The 17,379-nt window shown below is 43.3% G+C and overlaps 1 protein-coding gene across 1 annotated transcript in view; it reads left to right on the top strand.

Annotated features, from left to right (window-relative positions):
• ASPG (asparaginase) overlaps positions 1–17,379 on the top strand; it is a 144,926-nt gene that overhangs the window by 27,558 nt on the left and 99,989 nt on the right. Inside the window, exons 3-4 of the mRNA XM_030213781.1 lie at positions 3,569–3,680; positions 13,701–13,826. Of these exons, the coding sequence (XP_030069641.1) occupies positions 3,569–3,680; positions 13,701–13,826 (238 nt within the window). The remainder of the gene's footprint in view (positions 1–3,568; positions 3,681–13,700; positions 13,827–17,379) is intronic.

Raw genomic sequence — 17,379 nt, 5'->3', positions numbered from 1 at the left:
AACAGCTTTTAACAAAGGGAGAGATTTGTCAGTACTTATTGAAACTAGCAACAAAATTCTCCTTCTCAAAATCTGTACTAAAGCCAGAATCACTATAATGCTGGGCAGAAGAGGCAATTGCACCACCCCACCTTTTTCTAATCCCTGCAGTGTTATAACTTCTGTACATCTGGGTTCAGTCAGACTGAGAACAGCGTTCCCTTAGAGAGGGAAAGCAGTGGATGTCGTTTTCTTACTGTTCTTAATTGTGGAAAAGACTGACACACAGTTAAATCACTTTCTGATAAGAGCACAGAAGCAGCATTAACTTGCTGTTTCACACAGACTCCCATAGCATTGAAAGAAGGGATGGAGGGGGGAGGGTCAGAAACTGTGCCTTCTCTCTCAACACTGTGTTCTTCCCTGTCAGTTTCAGATAACAAAGGAATTTGCTTTAGAACTATGTCACAATTTCCGTGTGGTAAAATATTGTTAGTCTGTACCGGAGACAAGTTAACACTGTTGGTTTCACTGGTGGAGGCAGGACTCTTTCCTGCGTCCACTAAAAGAGAGCCGGGCTTGGGGACACTGTTCTCTGGCTGGGGAACAGAAGCTAACATGGTATGCTCCATCCCACAACTCTTCCTGATCTCCATATCCTCCATGGGATCCCACACGTGTTTCCCTCCTTAAAGGAAGATACTGTGTTTAAACCTGGTTCTGTCTCCTCGTTAACACAGACATATGAGTCAGAGACTCCGTTGCTGTTATCATGGGTCTGATTCTGAGAATGCTTGCTGACTAGGCAACGACTGAAAGGTCAGTTTCTTAGTTTTGTCTCAAATGGGAACCTGAAACTTTGATACTAACCGGGAGCTGTCTCCGTAGTTTACAGGAGGAGTGGGACCACTGATACCCATTGAGAATGACAGTTCTTTTGCAACTTTTGAATGGTCAGACTCAGGTATAATGCATTTAGGGCTTCTTTTACAAAGCCGCGCTAGTGATTCCCATGCGGCAAATGAGAGGAAGCCCATAGGAATTGAATGACCGTCCTTTCATTTAACACACAGGAATTGCTAGCCCAGCTTTGTAAAAGAGGCCCTTAGTTATAATCCCATAAGCAGAGTATTTAGACAGTAATGCCAAAATCAATGAGCCATATTTATTTTCCTGACCAGGTGCCTTAGAGGCATATTTTCAAAGCACTTTGGGAGGCTAAGTTCCATAGGTTTCTGTGGAACTTTGGGAGGCTAAGTGCTTTGAAAATGAGCCTCTTAGTGTCACGATCACAACTATAACAATTCCAGGGCCATCTGTCATTCGTGTGGAAAACTGGGCAGGTCTGTGGGTTCTACATGAGCTCATCACCTCGAGCGCTATGATGGCTTTTATATGTACAAACTGCCATAGATCAAAATACTTGACAGGATCAGAGAACTCTAGATACTGTTCACAAAGTTTTTCTGCCTCATCCATCCCCTAATCTCTGATGGCATCCACTCTCGCTCAGCCCTGAACACAGAACATACCTTCTGGTAGGCAACTTCCAGTGGTATCTTGACCAGATTAATATAAATGGGAATATCTGCTAATGACAGATAATGAATATGTGCTACCACCTTTGCCATCCTGAATGCTAGCTTGTTTAAATTACACAAATGTTGCTGTACAGAATTAAGGATTGATTGTGTACTGTGAAAAGTTAATTACATTAGTGAAATGAAAAAGCAGAAGTACTGTTCCATTAATAAACAGAAAGCATTAACTTTTCCTTTTGCTTCTATTATTCTGTAGTTTCTTGTTCACACTAAAATTTATCAATATTAATTTAGCCACTGCAATTTATTGTTCTAATAGGGAAGAGCTCTAACAGAGCTGTATTACTTACAGCTCTTCTACAGCAGATAGGCACCCATGCTTATGGACGTATGAAACAGTGTCATCTCAAGGTTTAAATCCAGGAGCTCTCGCTTAAAAGCAGTCCCTTATGATTATTACTTGTCCAGAAAAAGCAACTGTTTGTTTCAAGGGCTTTTTTCCAGTAAAACTGCCAAAGCAGGGATATTTACAAAATATGTTCCCAACATACTGTAAAACAATGATAAGAAAGAGACTCTGGGTAGAACTCCTAATAGCTGTACTAACACAGACAGCTCTGAAAGTAAAGTGAAGCCCCAAACCCTGAAGAGGTACAAGACAGTTCTTATCTGATCTAGATCCCTTTTCTACATCTCGGTGCAACCTCCATTCTATGGAGCGTACACAGATAACATCTTTTGGGATGTTATTGGGAACGTAACTGCCACGTTCTGGTATTAGGCAGTGTAGTGTCTAAAGAAATTGTTTTCCCTTTATCTATAGAAACAAATTCATAAATGAACTACACACCCAAGGGTATTGTAAAAATAGATTGCTTATTTATTTACAATAGCAGCAAAAGCAACATGTAAATTCAGGCGTCATGAAACAGAAATGGTCTTATCGTGAAAATGGCACAGAATAATCACATAGATCCCTAAGGTAGGCGCCTTATTCAGCCAGTTACTCTAAACCCACAGCACTTATAAAACAACTATACATGGTAACTATACAACCTGAATGGAGATGGTACCAGGTATCCAGCAGGTGGCAGAGTGTTCCTCAGACAGGTCAATCAGACGCAGAACAGATGGAATACCAACAGCCTTTTTGCTTCAGATATGAGCCTCTTTTATACAAAAATCACAAGCTGCAGCTGAGTTAATGACATGCATTCTGGCCTTGTTGTTGATGCACAAATAAATTTATTTGTCTTGAATGTTGTGTCTTGAGGGACCACAGCATTGTCTCACTGGCTTCACATTGAAGGGGTTACCTTGACATTGAGAAGAGTTTGCATAAACAACGTGCAGTATCTTTCCAGCCACAGACCTCTCTAGCCGTAAGGGAAATTCCAATAGTCCTTTGCTGGTCTGGCGTTGACGTCAGTATCGATACCAAAATTGTTATTCTGATACATTTTGCACCCTTGGCAGTGTTCTCTTGTGTGTATACAAGGCCGAGGCTTATTAGATGACATTCCTCTGCATTAAAGATGAGATCAGCTAGAGTCTGCATTTAGTGTCAGGCTGGTAATGCTGCATAGTGCCATGTATTATAATCCCATATACTTTAGTTATATAGGAGCATACAGTGCTATCTATAGTGCTTTGTGCAGGGGCCCTTTGCCTCCACAGTACCTGGATAACTTCTGGCAGCCACCTTATACCTAGATATTCAGCAGTGGTATCTGAGTATATGTTTAAATGCTGCAGTCATGATTTGAATTCAACACTAACCACGGTGCTTAAATATCAGGGTGGATGGGGAGGGGATGTCTTTAAGATATTATGTCACGTTTGTGAATATGTTAACATAGATGTTTTATTTTTAATTGATTAAGATATAATTTAAGGATACAGGATTTAATTTGTTGGAGTTTCTTGTGAGCATATTTAATAATGCACAAATTGGATGTTCTCGTCTAGATTATATTTTGTTACTATACTATAAACATTATGGTTATTACCACTGTCAGCTGACTGGTGTTCTGCTGATTTCCCCACAGTCTCGCTAAAAAGAATTTACGGATTGTGTACACAATTCTGGAATACTCTCCTTTGCTTGATTCTTGTAACATGACGACAGATGACTGGGCTAAAATTGCCATGGATATTCAGGTATAGTGACTGAGTGTATTATTCTTCTGGTTGAAAGAGATGTTTCTAGGTAAATCTTTTTTTTTTTTTAATCTATATAATAGATGTCAGTGGACAAGGACCACTTAGTTGACCTGATTCAGATTTGTCTATGTCCCCTTTGTGATTTTAAATTGTCACATTGTGTAGGTGCATTTTTGATGTAATATAATTTGTTATGCTGCAAAACATTGTAGTACGTTTTTGAAAACTACAACTTAGAACTGTTAAATTTATGTTACAGTTAATGCCAGTTGCACAGGTGCTTCACACCTGACGAAGGTGAAGATACCATGCCTATCTCCAAAGTGATTGTGCAGGGGGGTTGGGTACAGGTGGCTAGGCCCAGCATTCTTCATTCTCTCCACCCTCACTAGATGTCTGGTTTGGGGAAGGGGTGGATGGGTAGAGGGTTGTACAGTCGACTGTGTGTTCAAATCATCCACTCTCCCCATCACTCTTTGTTTTGATTGAGGGGCTGCAGTGGCCATTGATATTCAGGCATTAGTCTGCTGCTCCTGCTTCCTCACGAGTATTCATTGGTGATCTTTTTTTCTTGCCTTTCAAAGGTAATTGCATTTTTCTCTATGGAAAAGCAATGGATCCTCCTATCCCGACCAGTAGTAAGTGTCAGGACCCTACATTCTCTTTTCTCAGTTTAACTAATATTGAATTTAAAAAAAACCACAAACTTTTGTCCGAGGTTAAGCACTCTGTCATATTCTTACAGTTGGGAGACATTGTCCATTGGATCCCCTTCAGCTTATTTTCTAGAAGCTTTTGGAAGCTTTGCACCACGCATGCATGTGCCTTCCTGCCTGCTTGTTCCGCTGAGCAGTACAGTGATGCATTTGAGCCCTCCTTCAACTTGTTTCTTGAGACTGTTGATGAAGTGATTTTTTTTTCTTTAGATTTTCTCGTCTGTACTGTTTAAGTCCTGTCACTGGTGTGCGGGGCTTCAATACTCAGTAATTCCTCATAGTTAGGATTATTTCGGCACTTTTTAAGCTTTATTTCTTTTTGGTAGCCCACTAGGTCCTCTTAGGCCTCGGGCAGCTGGCTGGATGGGTTTTTGACAATCGAATTGTTTGATTTCACTGCAGTTGTTTTTCCTGATATGTTCAGTAGAAAGAAAGCTCTGTAAGAAGTACACCCAGTATAACAACACTGTCTTTATGGAGATCCATTAACTAGTGCATAGACCTGATCATGATTCCTGTTGTAAACAGGGCTGCCGAGAGGGGGGATGGAGGGGGCAAGATTCTCCGGGCCTGACCTCCACTGATGCCAGGCCTGTAGGCAGTGGATCCTCAGAACCTGTGCTCTGCTTGCATTGGGATTGGTGCACACTGTGCCGATGTTGATCTCCAGCCATTTGGGGGAAGAAGTGTGGGGAATGCATCTCCCAATCTACTCCAGCTGAGTGGGTGCTAGTCAGAGAGCAGAGAGGCTACTGTGAGCAGCGGGCCATGTAGGCAGATAGATACAAATAAATGTGATAAATGTCAAATGAAGTCTTTAAGCCACAGGCTCTCTACCAAGGGTGGTAGCGCAAAGTTATACGCCCTTTAATGTCCAGGGCAAGTGTGTGTGATAATAAGCAAATGACTTGATGCCAACTGCAAAGGTGAGCAAAGAAAGGAATAAGCAGATGAAATGCAGGCTAGTAATAAAAGTTATCCTTTGCTACTCTCTCAAAAAAAAAAACCAACAAAAAAAATTTGATAAATATATCTCTTATAACTGGATTCATTAAATGCTCTACAATTGCTGGATTTTTTTTTGATGTGGCTGATCTCCCATTGGGCTTTGTGAATTTTAAAACAAAGATTTATTAATTATTATTAGTCTGCATTGCTTATTTCTTCAAATACCAAGGCAGCAATTCAACTTGTCATGCAACACAAAATGCTTAGTTATGGCAGTTTGTCTGTGCAAAGTCTTTATTAAATTTTAGTGACCAATGCTGTTTGCGCAACATTTGCCAACAGTCTTTGTGGTTTAGTTACAGTGGAAATCGCAGATGCTGTCAGAACTACTTGGTCAGGTACTCTCCACTTGAGTATCTAAGATACAGTGGCTCTGACATAGCATGACAAAGAGTCCTTTCTGGAACACAGTGCTTAGTCTTGACTAGTTGCTCTGTACTTATAGTGGCTAGCTTCAGCTGTCAGTTTTCAGGCCAGTTTGATTCAGTACCCGTCAGAAACAAACATGAGTCGAAGATCTTTCACACAGAAACAGGCTGAATGGAAAATTGCTTTGTTCAGTCCATAATGTTGTGTAATCAATAACATCCATCTTGAATTAATTCATTTTGGTTCTGTGCAGCATTTAAAATGGTGGTCTAGGCCACATGCCCCCAGAAGCTTCTCCGACATACCAGAGGTACCCAGTGCCTTGATGGCCCAAGCTGAGGCCTGACCATGGTGTGGGTCATTAGAGGCAGGCAGAGAGTTGGAGGTTTCCAGGGGAGTACGTTTTTGAGTAATTCTGAGCATGCCTGGTCATCTGAGGAAGCACCAGAGGGATCCCTTGGACTTTCTTTGATTAAAAAAATTTTTTTTTTTAAATTGGAGATGACCCAGTCTGTTCCATTTGAGTTGGAAACTGAGGATGAACCCAGGGCAGAGACATTGGACATGTTATAGTTTTATGCACTGCCCAGCACTGTCCTCCTGCTCCAGTAATTGGAAAGTGAGGAATATGCTGGGCAGACTATTTTTTACAGTCTATGTCCTGCAAATAACAAGATGGATTTGGATTTGCTGGAGTGGGCTTCAACAGCAACTCCAGTAGTTGGAACCTAAGGATAGTTCCGGGCAGACTTCTACAGTCAATTTTTTGCCATTCTTTATACTGTAGACTGAGCGTCACTAGTCTTGAGAAGTTCCTGTAGCGTATTTTTAGTGACCGTTCGGTGCTATTAGTAGTGCTTCCTGCCTTCCCTTTTATTTGTGTACTACCACAACAGGTATTTCATGCATTCCTCATAACAAGAGACACAGACAGACTGATCTACACAACACAGACTCCTGAGGCAGGTCGTTGGGCCGAAACATGGCTGTGTCGAGTCAAGGTGTAGTACTGTTTAATAAATCTTCTAGACCACATAGCATCATTGTCTCATTGTGTCACCTTCACTGTCTCCTGAGTGAGTATTAAGATTCAAGGGGCTACTGACCTTGAAAAGAAGCACTGATCAAGTCACTTTCCAGGCCCACTCCCAGCTTGGCTTCCTCATCCAGATGGTATTTTAGTGGGAGTGGGGGCAATGGAGGTTCTACTACCATCACAGGTGTAGGTATCCTGCCTCCTCCTGTTTTGCTCTGACTCGGGGACCTCACTCTCACCTGAGACAGAGGGATGAGAAACCCCAGCCAACTCCTCAGTCAAAACAAGGGGCAGGCTTTTAACTGGCTTCAGGAGAGCATAGCTTCAATCTCTGTAACTGTCCCAGATGACCTACCATTAGGAGGGAGGTTAAATTTTTTCAAGGCAAGGTGGCCGCCTATAATCTCAGACTGGTGAGTTCTAAAAATAGTAGTCTACAATGGGAAAGATTCCTCCAAATTGCCCTGTGAGAGCGTCAAGGATAACCTTTCAGCATCAGGAATTATTTAACAAGGAACTCTCTTCCCTCGTATGGACCATTGTGATCAATTTGTTCCACCAGAGAAAAGGGGCCAGGGATTTTATTCCAAGTATTTCTTGATCACAAAAAAGACAAGGGAATTTCATTCGTTCCATCGTAGACTTGAGTGCCCTGAACAAACAAATGTTCAGAATGGTTTCCTTGGGCACCCTGCTTCCCATGATTCAAAAAGTAGATTGGCTATGTTCTGTGGGCTTGAAGGATGCCTGTACTTACATACAGATACATCCAAGACGTAGAAAGTAGAAAAACAACTCTTCCATTAACAAGTACTGCTATTTGGCCTTATGTTAGCACCCAAGGTATTCACAAAATACTTAGCAGTTGTCTCAGGATCTCTATGCAGACTTGGAGGTACACACATTTCCCTGCTTAGACGATTGGCTGGTCAAGGGCACACCAGTAGAAGGGGCAAAAGAATAGCACATAATCAGTTGGGTGCTGGAGCTATTATGGTTTATCATAAATTATCCTAAATCCCAGTTGCCAGTGATTGGAGCTCATAGGTGCCCTGCTAAACACAACTCAAGTTTGCACATTCCTTCTGCAGCGGTGGTTAGAATCTCTGTGTTTAGTATACAGACGTGCACCAGAATTAGCAGGTTCAGCTTGGCAGATTTTGAGAATTCTAGGCCACATGGCCTCCACTCTCCATGTAACTCCCATGGCACACCTCAGTTTGAGGCAAGCTCAATGGGCCCTGTTATCCCAATGGTCACAGGCAGGGACAACCTGCGGGATATAATATCTGTCACAACTCCTCTCAAGGAGTCTCTGACCTTGTGGATAGTTGCCTCAAGTCTGGCCAGAAGTGTACCCTTCCAAATTCTTAAAGTTCAAAAGGTATGGATGATAGATGCATCCAGTCTGGGATGGGGAGCTCATCTAGATGGGTTCTACCCTCAAGGTTTGCTCAGGAGAAACTTCAGCAGATAAACCTTCAGGATCTAAGAGCAGTCTGGAATGTACTAAAGGCTTTCAGAGATTGGTAGTGAGCCAAATTTATTTATTTGAACTTGGATTTTTGCTCTCACCTTTTTCAATAGTAGCTCAAGGTGAGTATTTCCCTGTCCCTGGAGAGCTCATAATCTAAGTTTGTACCTGAGGCAATGGGAGGTTAAGTGAGGTGCCCAAGATCACAAGGAGCAGCAGTGGGATTTGAACCGGCCACCTCTGGATGTCAAGACCAGTGCTCTAACCAAATTATTCTAGTTCAAACAGACGACCCATTTGCAATGTGCTATATCAACAAGCATGGAGGTATGGGGTCTACCTCCTATGTTAGGAAGCGACCAAGAAATGGGCCATATCCCATGGGATGTGGCTCCAGGCCACTTTCCTGGTAGGGAAAGACACCTGTCTGGTGGACAGGCTGAGTTGGGTCATACAACCTCAGAAGTGATCTCTGGACATGGCGTAGCCCAGAACATCTTTTGAGAGTGGGGCACCACCCTTGATCTCTTTGTGACTCACTTCAACAGAAAATTCTATCAGTTTTGCTCCAGACTAGGATCCCACAGCAGACCAGCTTCAGATGTCTTTGTCTTCCACTGTGGAAAATGTCTTCTGTAAACGTATCTTGCTGTAGCTCTTATAGGGAAAACTCTCCTGAAACTGAAGCAAGATCAGGAAACCATGATTCTTATTTTGCTTATTGGCTGAGGCAGAACTGGTTACCACTTCTTCTGGAGCTTACCTCCAAAGATCTGTTGACACTGGAGTGCTTCCCCATGCTCATCACTCAGGACAAGGGATCCCTTCTCCATATTGACCACCAGTCCTTAGTGCTCCTTTTAAGCCGCTGGATACCTATCACCTGAAGTAGTAGTTTACAGTGAAAAATGAATGCACCATTTTGCACACAAGAGGGCATTATAGCACTAGCAATCCAACATATAGGCTTGGCAAGCATGAGTTTTCTACTTTCTGTATGTGTGACACCAGGGTGAACGATCTGCTTCAGTTAATAGTGCAAAAAGCCAGTAAAGTCAGCTACAAGAAATCAAAACATTTGACTAATTTGCATTCCTCCTAACATTTTTCCTCCTCAGACGCTTCCCTAAGCTTATTCTAATTGCTTCTAGTACATGGGTTTAACAATAAGGCACAAATATTTATTTAGTTTGTAGACTACCCTTTCAGCAGAATGTTTTGGGTGGCAAAAAAAACAGCAACAACAAAAATACGATGTAAGATATACAGCCAACCATATTTAATTATAAAGGTAAAATTCTGAATGACAAAAAATAAAATAAAATAAATGATTAAAATGGCTTCTCTACCTAAAAAGACATGTATTTTGGGGTCAATATTCAGCCTTTGGCAGTCGGTGTTTATTTAAATGCTGTCTGCTGTGGGTCTTATAGACCCAGATATCAGCAACAGGCCCTACCTAGCTATTGGTGTTGAATATCCAAGTATAAAGCATTTGCCGACACTTATCAGGGTTCCAGCAGTATTCGGAATGGTACCTAAATAATGCCTTTCTGCTGTTCTCACCTTATCCAAGTAGTTACCCTTGATAGTGAACTGTATATCATTGCTAATTGGGTAACTATGGACCTTGCTGTAGCTCCGTCCGTAGACTCCCCAGTACTAGGCAGATAGCGCCAAAGTGATCTGACCAGGTATTCCGTAGCATTATCCTAATGTCACTGAAAATCTGGGTATGGACCCATCCGGTCATTAAGATAACTCCCAGGGGTAGGAGCCATTCCTACTTGGATAAATCCTGCTGAATATTGACCCCTTTGTTTTAAAACATCTGTTTTCATATATACAATTTTAAAAAAGTTAATTAAAATAAACCAAAGGTAGATGTGAACAGCCAAGCCATACGTGCTCTATGGCATGAATATCAGTGGATAGATTGCCAGTAGCAGGATCTAGGCAAAAGGGGCCAATATTTAGTCTGTGGAAGGCAGCTCGCATAAGTGCCACGATTGGCACTGAAACTGAATAATCAATGCTGGACCATTTCTGGTGACAGAGACGGAATATCCAAGTTTATTTTGGCTACTAAAATGTTAACTGGCTATATCGATATTTAGCACTAACTGGTTAACTTTTTAGCGGTAAAAGATAGGCCTGCTATTTAAGTGGCCTATTTTGACCACTCAACATAGCCGGTTTAGCACTGAATATCTGTGCCTAACCAGCTGTGTTATGCGATATAGCTGGTTAGCGGCTAGCTGCTAACCAGGATATCTCCCGTTGAATGTCTGCAGTTAGGTGCTTAAATGCTATTTAACCAGCCAGGAGCCATTCCTGGCCCGATAAATAGTTTTGAATATCGAGGGAAACACTTTTATTTTCAGCCCATTTTCCTTTTAAGGTTGAAGGTACTGTAGGGGCATTTTGTGATTTGTTTACCTTTTTGCTGTTTCTTATCTGTTTAGAATATACTATGTATTGGTGTTGGTACAGGGCTTGTATACATGTCCATATTTAGTGTTTCCTTTTTGTCTGTACCAGATGAGTCTAGGATGAAAGGGTTATGTCCCATCTACCAGCAGATGCAGACAGAGAAAATAGTTCCAAGTGAATTGCCCTTTAGGGTATCTTGCAGCCTGAAATGCTCTGTGTTTTTTCTGTCTCCAAGTGGATGAATGGTGCACCCGGCTGTTGGTCGAGCAAGGGATGATTGCTGGCTGATTTTGCTGTTTGGAAACTCTGAGTTGGATGGTATTCAGTGTTCAGGGTCCTTTATCCCGAGCCTGGGTGACACCTGATGGTGCCGGGTCTCCCCCCCCCCCCCCCCCCCCCCAGCTACACTCTATTTTTTAGGTGATTATATAGAGAGAGCTGCGGATAACTCTTCTCTTATTTGATCTTTGGAACCGCAAGTATACCGTTTCATTTGTTAGTCTGTTTCTCAATTTCTGTTGCAGATATAAGTGAACTCTGTTACTAGGGGATGCCATCATTTCTGCACCCTTTTTCAGGCCCCTGTCCTGTGTTCCTCTCTCTCTATTCTGGTCTCTCTCTATTACCAGGCTGTTCACTCACTGCACATTTGCAGAAGGGAGGGGTGGGTGCCCTTTTCTCTTATGCCTTTTCCCTATGCCTGGAATAGATTTCCTGAGCCCCTACGTCTTGCCCCATCCTTGACCATCTTTAAATCTAGACTGAAAGCCCACCTCTTTAACATTGCTTTTGACTCATAACCACTTGTATCCACTCGCCTCCACCTACCCTCCTCTCCTCCTTCCTGTACACATTAATTGATTTGCTTACTTTATTTTTTGTCTGTTAGATTGTAAGCTCTTTGAGCAGGGACTGTCTTTCTTCTATGTTTGTGCAGCGCTGCGTATGCCTTGTAGTGCTATAGAAATGCTAAATAGTAGTAGTATTTTATTTATTTATTTATTTTATTCTGTCATTCATACCCCATGTTATGCAATACTCAATTGTTTCAATGTGGCTTGCAATAGAGGTGTAGGAGACAAACAAGTGACAGTCAAAGAACTGACAGTTTGTGTCTAACAGTGTATGGCAATGGTTTCCAATCCTGATCCTAGAGGCACCCCAGTCAGTCAGGTTTTCATGATATCCACATTGAATATTTATGAGAGAGATTTGCATGCACTGCTTGCATGCAAATCTCTCTCATGAATATTCATTGTGGGTATCTTGAATACTTGACTTGCTGGGGTGCCCCCAGGACCAGGGACCACTGGTATATGGATTACAGAGTGATTCCATCTATGTATGAATTACATGTTGATAACGTTTAATGTTGAATGACGGAACGGGTTTGACAATCGATTGATTATTTCTCGTTAGGAACTTTTACTAGCAGCAGTCATTTTAGTGTTAGAGGGTGGTGGATGATTTCCTATTTGGGCATGGCTTCATGATGGTTTGGTTTAGGCATTGCTTGGTATGTTGGTTCGTTCAAGTAGTGGCAGGGTTTCTCCTTTTGCGTTTTGTTTTGTTTTTAATTTGAGGAGTTTTTATTCAGAGAATAATTCCTTCCTTAGAAGTGCTCTTTTGCTTTCCCGCCGACATCTGTGCTCATGTAAACGTTGTTTTTCCTCACACTTGAAAGTATGTGTTTATTTGGTGTTCCTGCCTTATTCTAGGTATTGTGTTCCCTGATTTATGTTACTTTATGCTATGAGGTTCAGACAGGTACCGAAGGTCTCTGTTCTCTGGCTCAGGGTTCAGTGAGGTTCCTCCTCGGTTTCCACGCTTTCTCTGGTAGTTTGTTGTGTTCTGTCGGGCAGAATTTGGGGCTCTGGTTAATATGCTGCTGTGAAGGCGATTTCCTTCTGCAGTGCACAGTGTACTGGTGATGATCCCATTTGTCCTGTCATACCTGTGGTAAGCGAAAGCCATCGCCTGCACTGGAAATTGAGTTAAAAAAAAATGGGAGCTTCTGCTCTCTTGGTTGCTTATAGGTTGTTCACTCCAGCCCTCTTGGCTGTGGGGCGCAGTTCCCACTAGCTTGAGGCTTCTTCAAGCTACAGGGCTTGTCTGGGGGTTATCGTTCTTTTCGCTTACAGTTCTGTGCTGCCGGTGCTCTAATTTGCACATCAGTGGGGCTGGTCTCATGGGTTGCACTAGCCACTTGGATGCCACTTGAGTTCGGAGCTTAAGAGCACTTGCTCCGTGGTCCCTTAATGGTCCCTGAAAAATGGTCCCTCGGACAAAAGATTGCAAATTAATACTGGCAAGTACTGAGCATGATGTAAATAGGAACAACAAACATAGTTTGAAATGTCTGTATGCAAATGCCAGAAGCCTAAGAAATATGATGGGAGAGTTAGAATATATTACACTAAATGAAAAATTAGATATAATAGGCATCTCTGAGACCTGGTTGAAGGAGGATAACCAGTGGGACACTGTCATAACGGGGTACAAATATCGTAGTGATAGGGTGGATCGAATTGGTGGAGGGGTAGCACTGTATACTAAGGAGAGCCTTGAATCAAAAACACATCTTGGAATCCGTATGAATTGAAATTCATGTGTAAAGAGGAAAAGGATAGTGTAGGAATTGTGAGCACTATTGTTTGGCTATTCCAAATACTGAACATTCCGGGCTGCACGATACCCTTAAGGGTGTTGGAACTGTTTTCCCTGTCTCTATCTGCTGGTAGATGTACATAACCCATTCATCCTGGACTAGTCTGGTAAAACTAAAGACTAAAGAAAACAGGTAATTTTTCCATTATTTCTATGTGATTATTGATGTGCAAAATACATCATATTGCAATTTCTTTTCATAGGAGACATTTCCACTTTGGCTGAGGTTAGTTATGACAAGTAAAATTTTTGAAATCTGACTTTTAACAAATGTAAATTTTTAGTTTTTTTTTTGTAATGTTTTCAATCCCTAGAAATTTTATGAACTCTATCATGGCTTTGTAATTCTTCACGGCACAGATACAATGGCCTACACTGCATCAGCCCTCTCTTTTATGTGTGAACATCTGGGTAAAACCATCATTTTAACAGGTTCTCAGGTAAGTTATTTTATGTGATCCTATTTATGTGGTTATCTTAGCTAATTAAGTGTTTACTCCGCCCCCAGAACACCCCACAAAATAGCCAGGCATTTGTAGTGACACTGTTCAGCTAAGTGCCACTGAAAATGCCTGCTTATCCATGGAAAGGCGATTTAAACGGCCAGGAGCCTCTCACCATTCAAATTGATTTGCATATTGGGCCCTAAAGGTTCACCTCTGTGCAGTCGGTTCTTACTGTCACCATGTGGTGGGTAAGCCCATCTCTGTACAGTTTATTGATTTTTACCTTGAGGAGGAGAATACTTTAGGGGTGTTTTGTCCACTCCAAGTTTCTAAGTTTATTAAGTTTTTGATGTACCACCCAATCAGAGAACTTTCCAGGAGCCCCCTCCCTCGTGCAACTGTAAAATCTATGGTGGTAGTGTCAAATGCATTTCACAGCTTTTGAGTCGCAAACAGCAACTGATGCACAAAGGGCGATCTGTGTATCTCATTTGCTTGCCATTCCCTTTGTGTATCGGTCGCTGTCTGCAACTTGGTAAGTTCTCCCGCAGCGGCTGCCTTTGTGCATCTGGCTCTGAGTAGGAGAGGCTCCTATCCAGTTAAGTAGCACTGACTTCTGTATAGTGGATGTGATGTACAGTGAGGATATTTCCTAGCTGAGACATTCCAGGTACCTGAGGAGAATTTCTAGGTAATGACATTATATTTTGTTGTTACTTGAGGGTAATCTGAGAGAAGAGATATATTGGATGATTATTTTCATTTAGAGAAGAGGGGAATCCAAGACTTGTGGCTCATTGCAAACAAATGACTAGGAGTTTAATCCCGTCCCTTGTGTGTGTAATTGGAATGCAGAACTGGAGGTTTGGTCACTAGTGGGGTGTTTAGCTGCTTAAGGAGGATCCTATTTTTAACACAGAATAGTGGGCTACAAGAACAGCAATATAAGTTCCTGTTAAGGGCTTACCTTATATGTATCCAAAATGGGCATTGGAAGCAATAATTACAACTGATGGGAGATGCCTGAAGTGCAGGGAACAAGAGGCCTCCTTGGCAGGGGCTTAGTCATGGGAGCGGGGGCTTGGAGAAGCACAGGCCCCTAGAATTCACCAGAAAGCTTATACTGTCACTGGTGAAGATCCAGTGTTAGCAGAGCAGCTATCTTTCCTTACTCAGTCAATCCATTTCTGATTTGCTGCCCTCTTGTCAAAATGTGCGTGTGTGTGACGTGTCAAGTGTGGTTCTGTTAATGATCATTAGAGTTTACCAATGGGATGTGCTGCCCTCGAGTTTTCAAAGCACACTTGTGCAATTTAACATCAGAACAGTGAACTGGGAACAGCAATGGGATACAGAGGGACAGTTTCTAGCAGAGGCCAGTGGTGAGTGGGAGAAAGGCAGGGGACTGGAACTTGTGGTTTGATGGAGGGTGGGTTAAAGGCAGGAGCAAGTGCAGTGGGGGGAAGGAGATGGCGGAGATGTGGAAAGGGAGATGCACAGAGCAAAATGCAGGAGAAATAAAGGGAAGAAGTAAAATGTATACTGGGAATAAAGCAAGGTGGGATACAAGGGGGGCAGGTGCAGGGAAAAGGGATGAGGGACAAATGAAAATAAATGCAGGGGATGGGTGCTTGGAAAGGGGGTGTTGTCAGGAGATTGTGGGGGCAAGGGGGAAAGGCCGGAGGATAGGTGCTATGGAGATAGAGACAGCAAGGGCTCAGAGTTAAGTGAAAGTTTGGGGATTGGATGTGAGAGTAGAACAGACTTGGGACTTGGCTGGGTATTGGGTAGGTTAGGGAACATGGCCTGCAGTTTTCCCAATGATGGGAAAGTGATGGGCGGATCCAGGATGGCGGTGTAGTGTGTTAACTGCTCTAGACGCGCCAAGATTTTTGACCCGAGTCCTGCTGTGGAAGGCTCCAGATCACCATGAAAATGGGGAAAAGGAGAGGAAAGGTTCAGGAGATTCCCTCAACTCCTACCGGGACCAACCTTCAACATCAGACGACTCTTACCACGTGGCCATGCGACAGGAGGCTCTTACCGCCACCCATTGAGGTGGCAATAAGAGCTCCCGCAGTAACCAGGCTGCGTGCGACGATGCCCAGTTACCACCAGGTTACCACGGCACAAGCCATTTCCAGAAGTGTTCTTTTTTCCCCCAGAAATGGGGCACTCTTGGGGCGGGACTACTGCCAGCAGCTGCATTGGGTCGGCGGTAGTCCCAGAAGAGCGCGTGGTAAGCCTACGTTGAGCTTACCGCCGCTCTGAAAATGGGCCCCCATGAAATTAAAGAAATTGAAGAGTGGATACCTAAAAATTTAGACTAGGGGAACCAACAGACAGTAACTTCAACAGCAACATAACATGAAGGAAGAATGATAGCTAGCACCTCACTGTGTTTAAACAGTGCAGGTCACTCAAGTCTAAGATACAGCAAAGAGTCTGCAAAGACTATTTTTCCTGGTGTCAATGTGCCCTATTGCAGCCCTCAGCTCGATAGAATCCAGTTGTGTGGATGATGTATCCTACTTGTCAACTGAGGAAAGCAAAATTGCTTATCTGTAGTAGGTGTTCTGTGTAGACAAGAGGGTACATTTGAAACATAATCCTTTTTGCCACCCTGAAGTTGATGCTAAGGTATAGTCTAAAGTATCCAGACACACAACATGGGAGAAGGAACACGTACTCGATTTTGTCAGATGATGTCCCCCATTTCAGGGGTGTAGCTACGTGGGGCCATGGGGGCATGGGCCCCCGTAGATTTGGCCCTGGCCCCCCACCAACCCCCCACCCCCGCCGCCACCACCATCGGGTACCTTTGCTGGCAAGGGTCCTCAACTCCTCCCAGCCGAAGTCCTCTTCTCCAGTGCAGCTGCGTTGCTGATCTGCAAGGGCAGGCTTCAGTTTCTGTGAGCGGCAGTGGAAAGAGGGGATCGAAAGGGTTAACGCCAGGGGGGGGTCAGAGGTGGTGGTGGTGGCAGGGGGGGGGGGCTAAAATGTGCCCCCTCACCTTGGGCTTTGGACCCCCCCCCCTCCCGCCAAAGTCTGGCTATGCCCTTGCTCCATTTGTGTATCTGATTTATTCCATCTAAAGAAAACATAGGTTAAGGTGCAGTTTTTTTTAATTATCAATCCGGCCCATATTCCTAAGTTTGTTTGTTTTTTTAAATGCTGACCATCGCCAGCTAAATCATCCCCAGATATTCAGTGCTGTGCTATGTCCAGACACTGGCATTGAATATTCGATGCTAATCACACCGGCACTGGCTGCTGGAGCTTATGTGGGGCCTGGCCAATATTCAGCCGGGACCTGCATAAGAGAGCTACATGGGCCCCAGCTAAATATTGGCCTGCACCCGCATAACCCTCAAATATGTTGTTTTAGCCCCTCTGATCTCCATCCCCCCCCCCCCCCAATAAAACAGCCTACCTCCTTCCAATCCACCTCCCCCCAGCCTGTGACATCGCCCCCACCATCCCATCCCCAAACCTTCGGTCATGATAGGCCCCCTGGGCCTATCTCAGATTCCTGGTGGTTCAGTGG

The sequence above is a fragment of the Microcaecilia unicolor genome, chromosome 9 (genome assembly GCF_901765095.1).
Source record: "Microcaecilia unicolor chromosome 9, aMicUni1.1, whole genome shotgun sequence".
Lineage (NCBI taxonomy): Eukaryota > Metazoa > Chordata > Amphibia > Gymnophiona > Siphonopidae > Microcaecilia > Microcaecilia unicolor.
The sequence above is the reverse complement of the archived record's forward strand: the minus strand, read 5'-3'. Positions and strand labels throughout refer to the sequence as shown.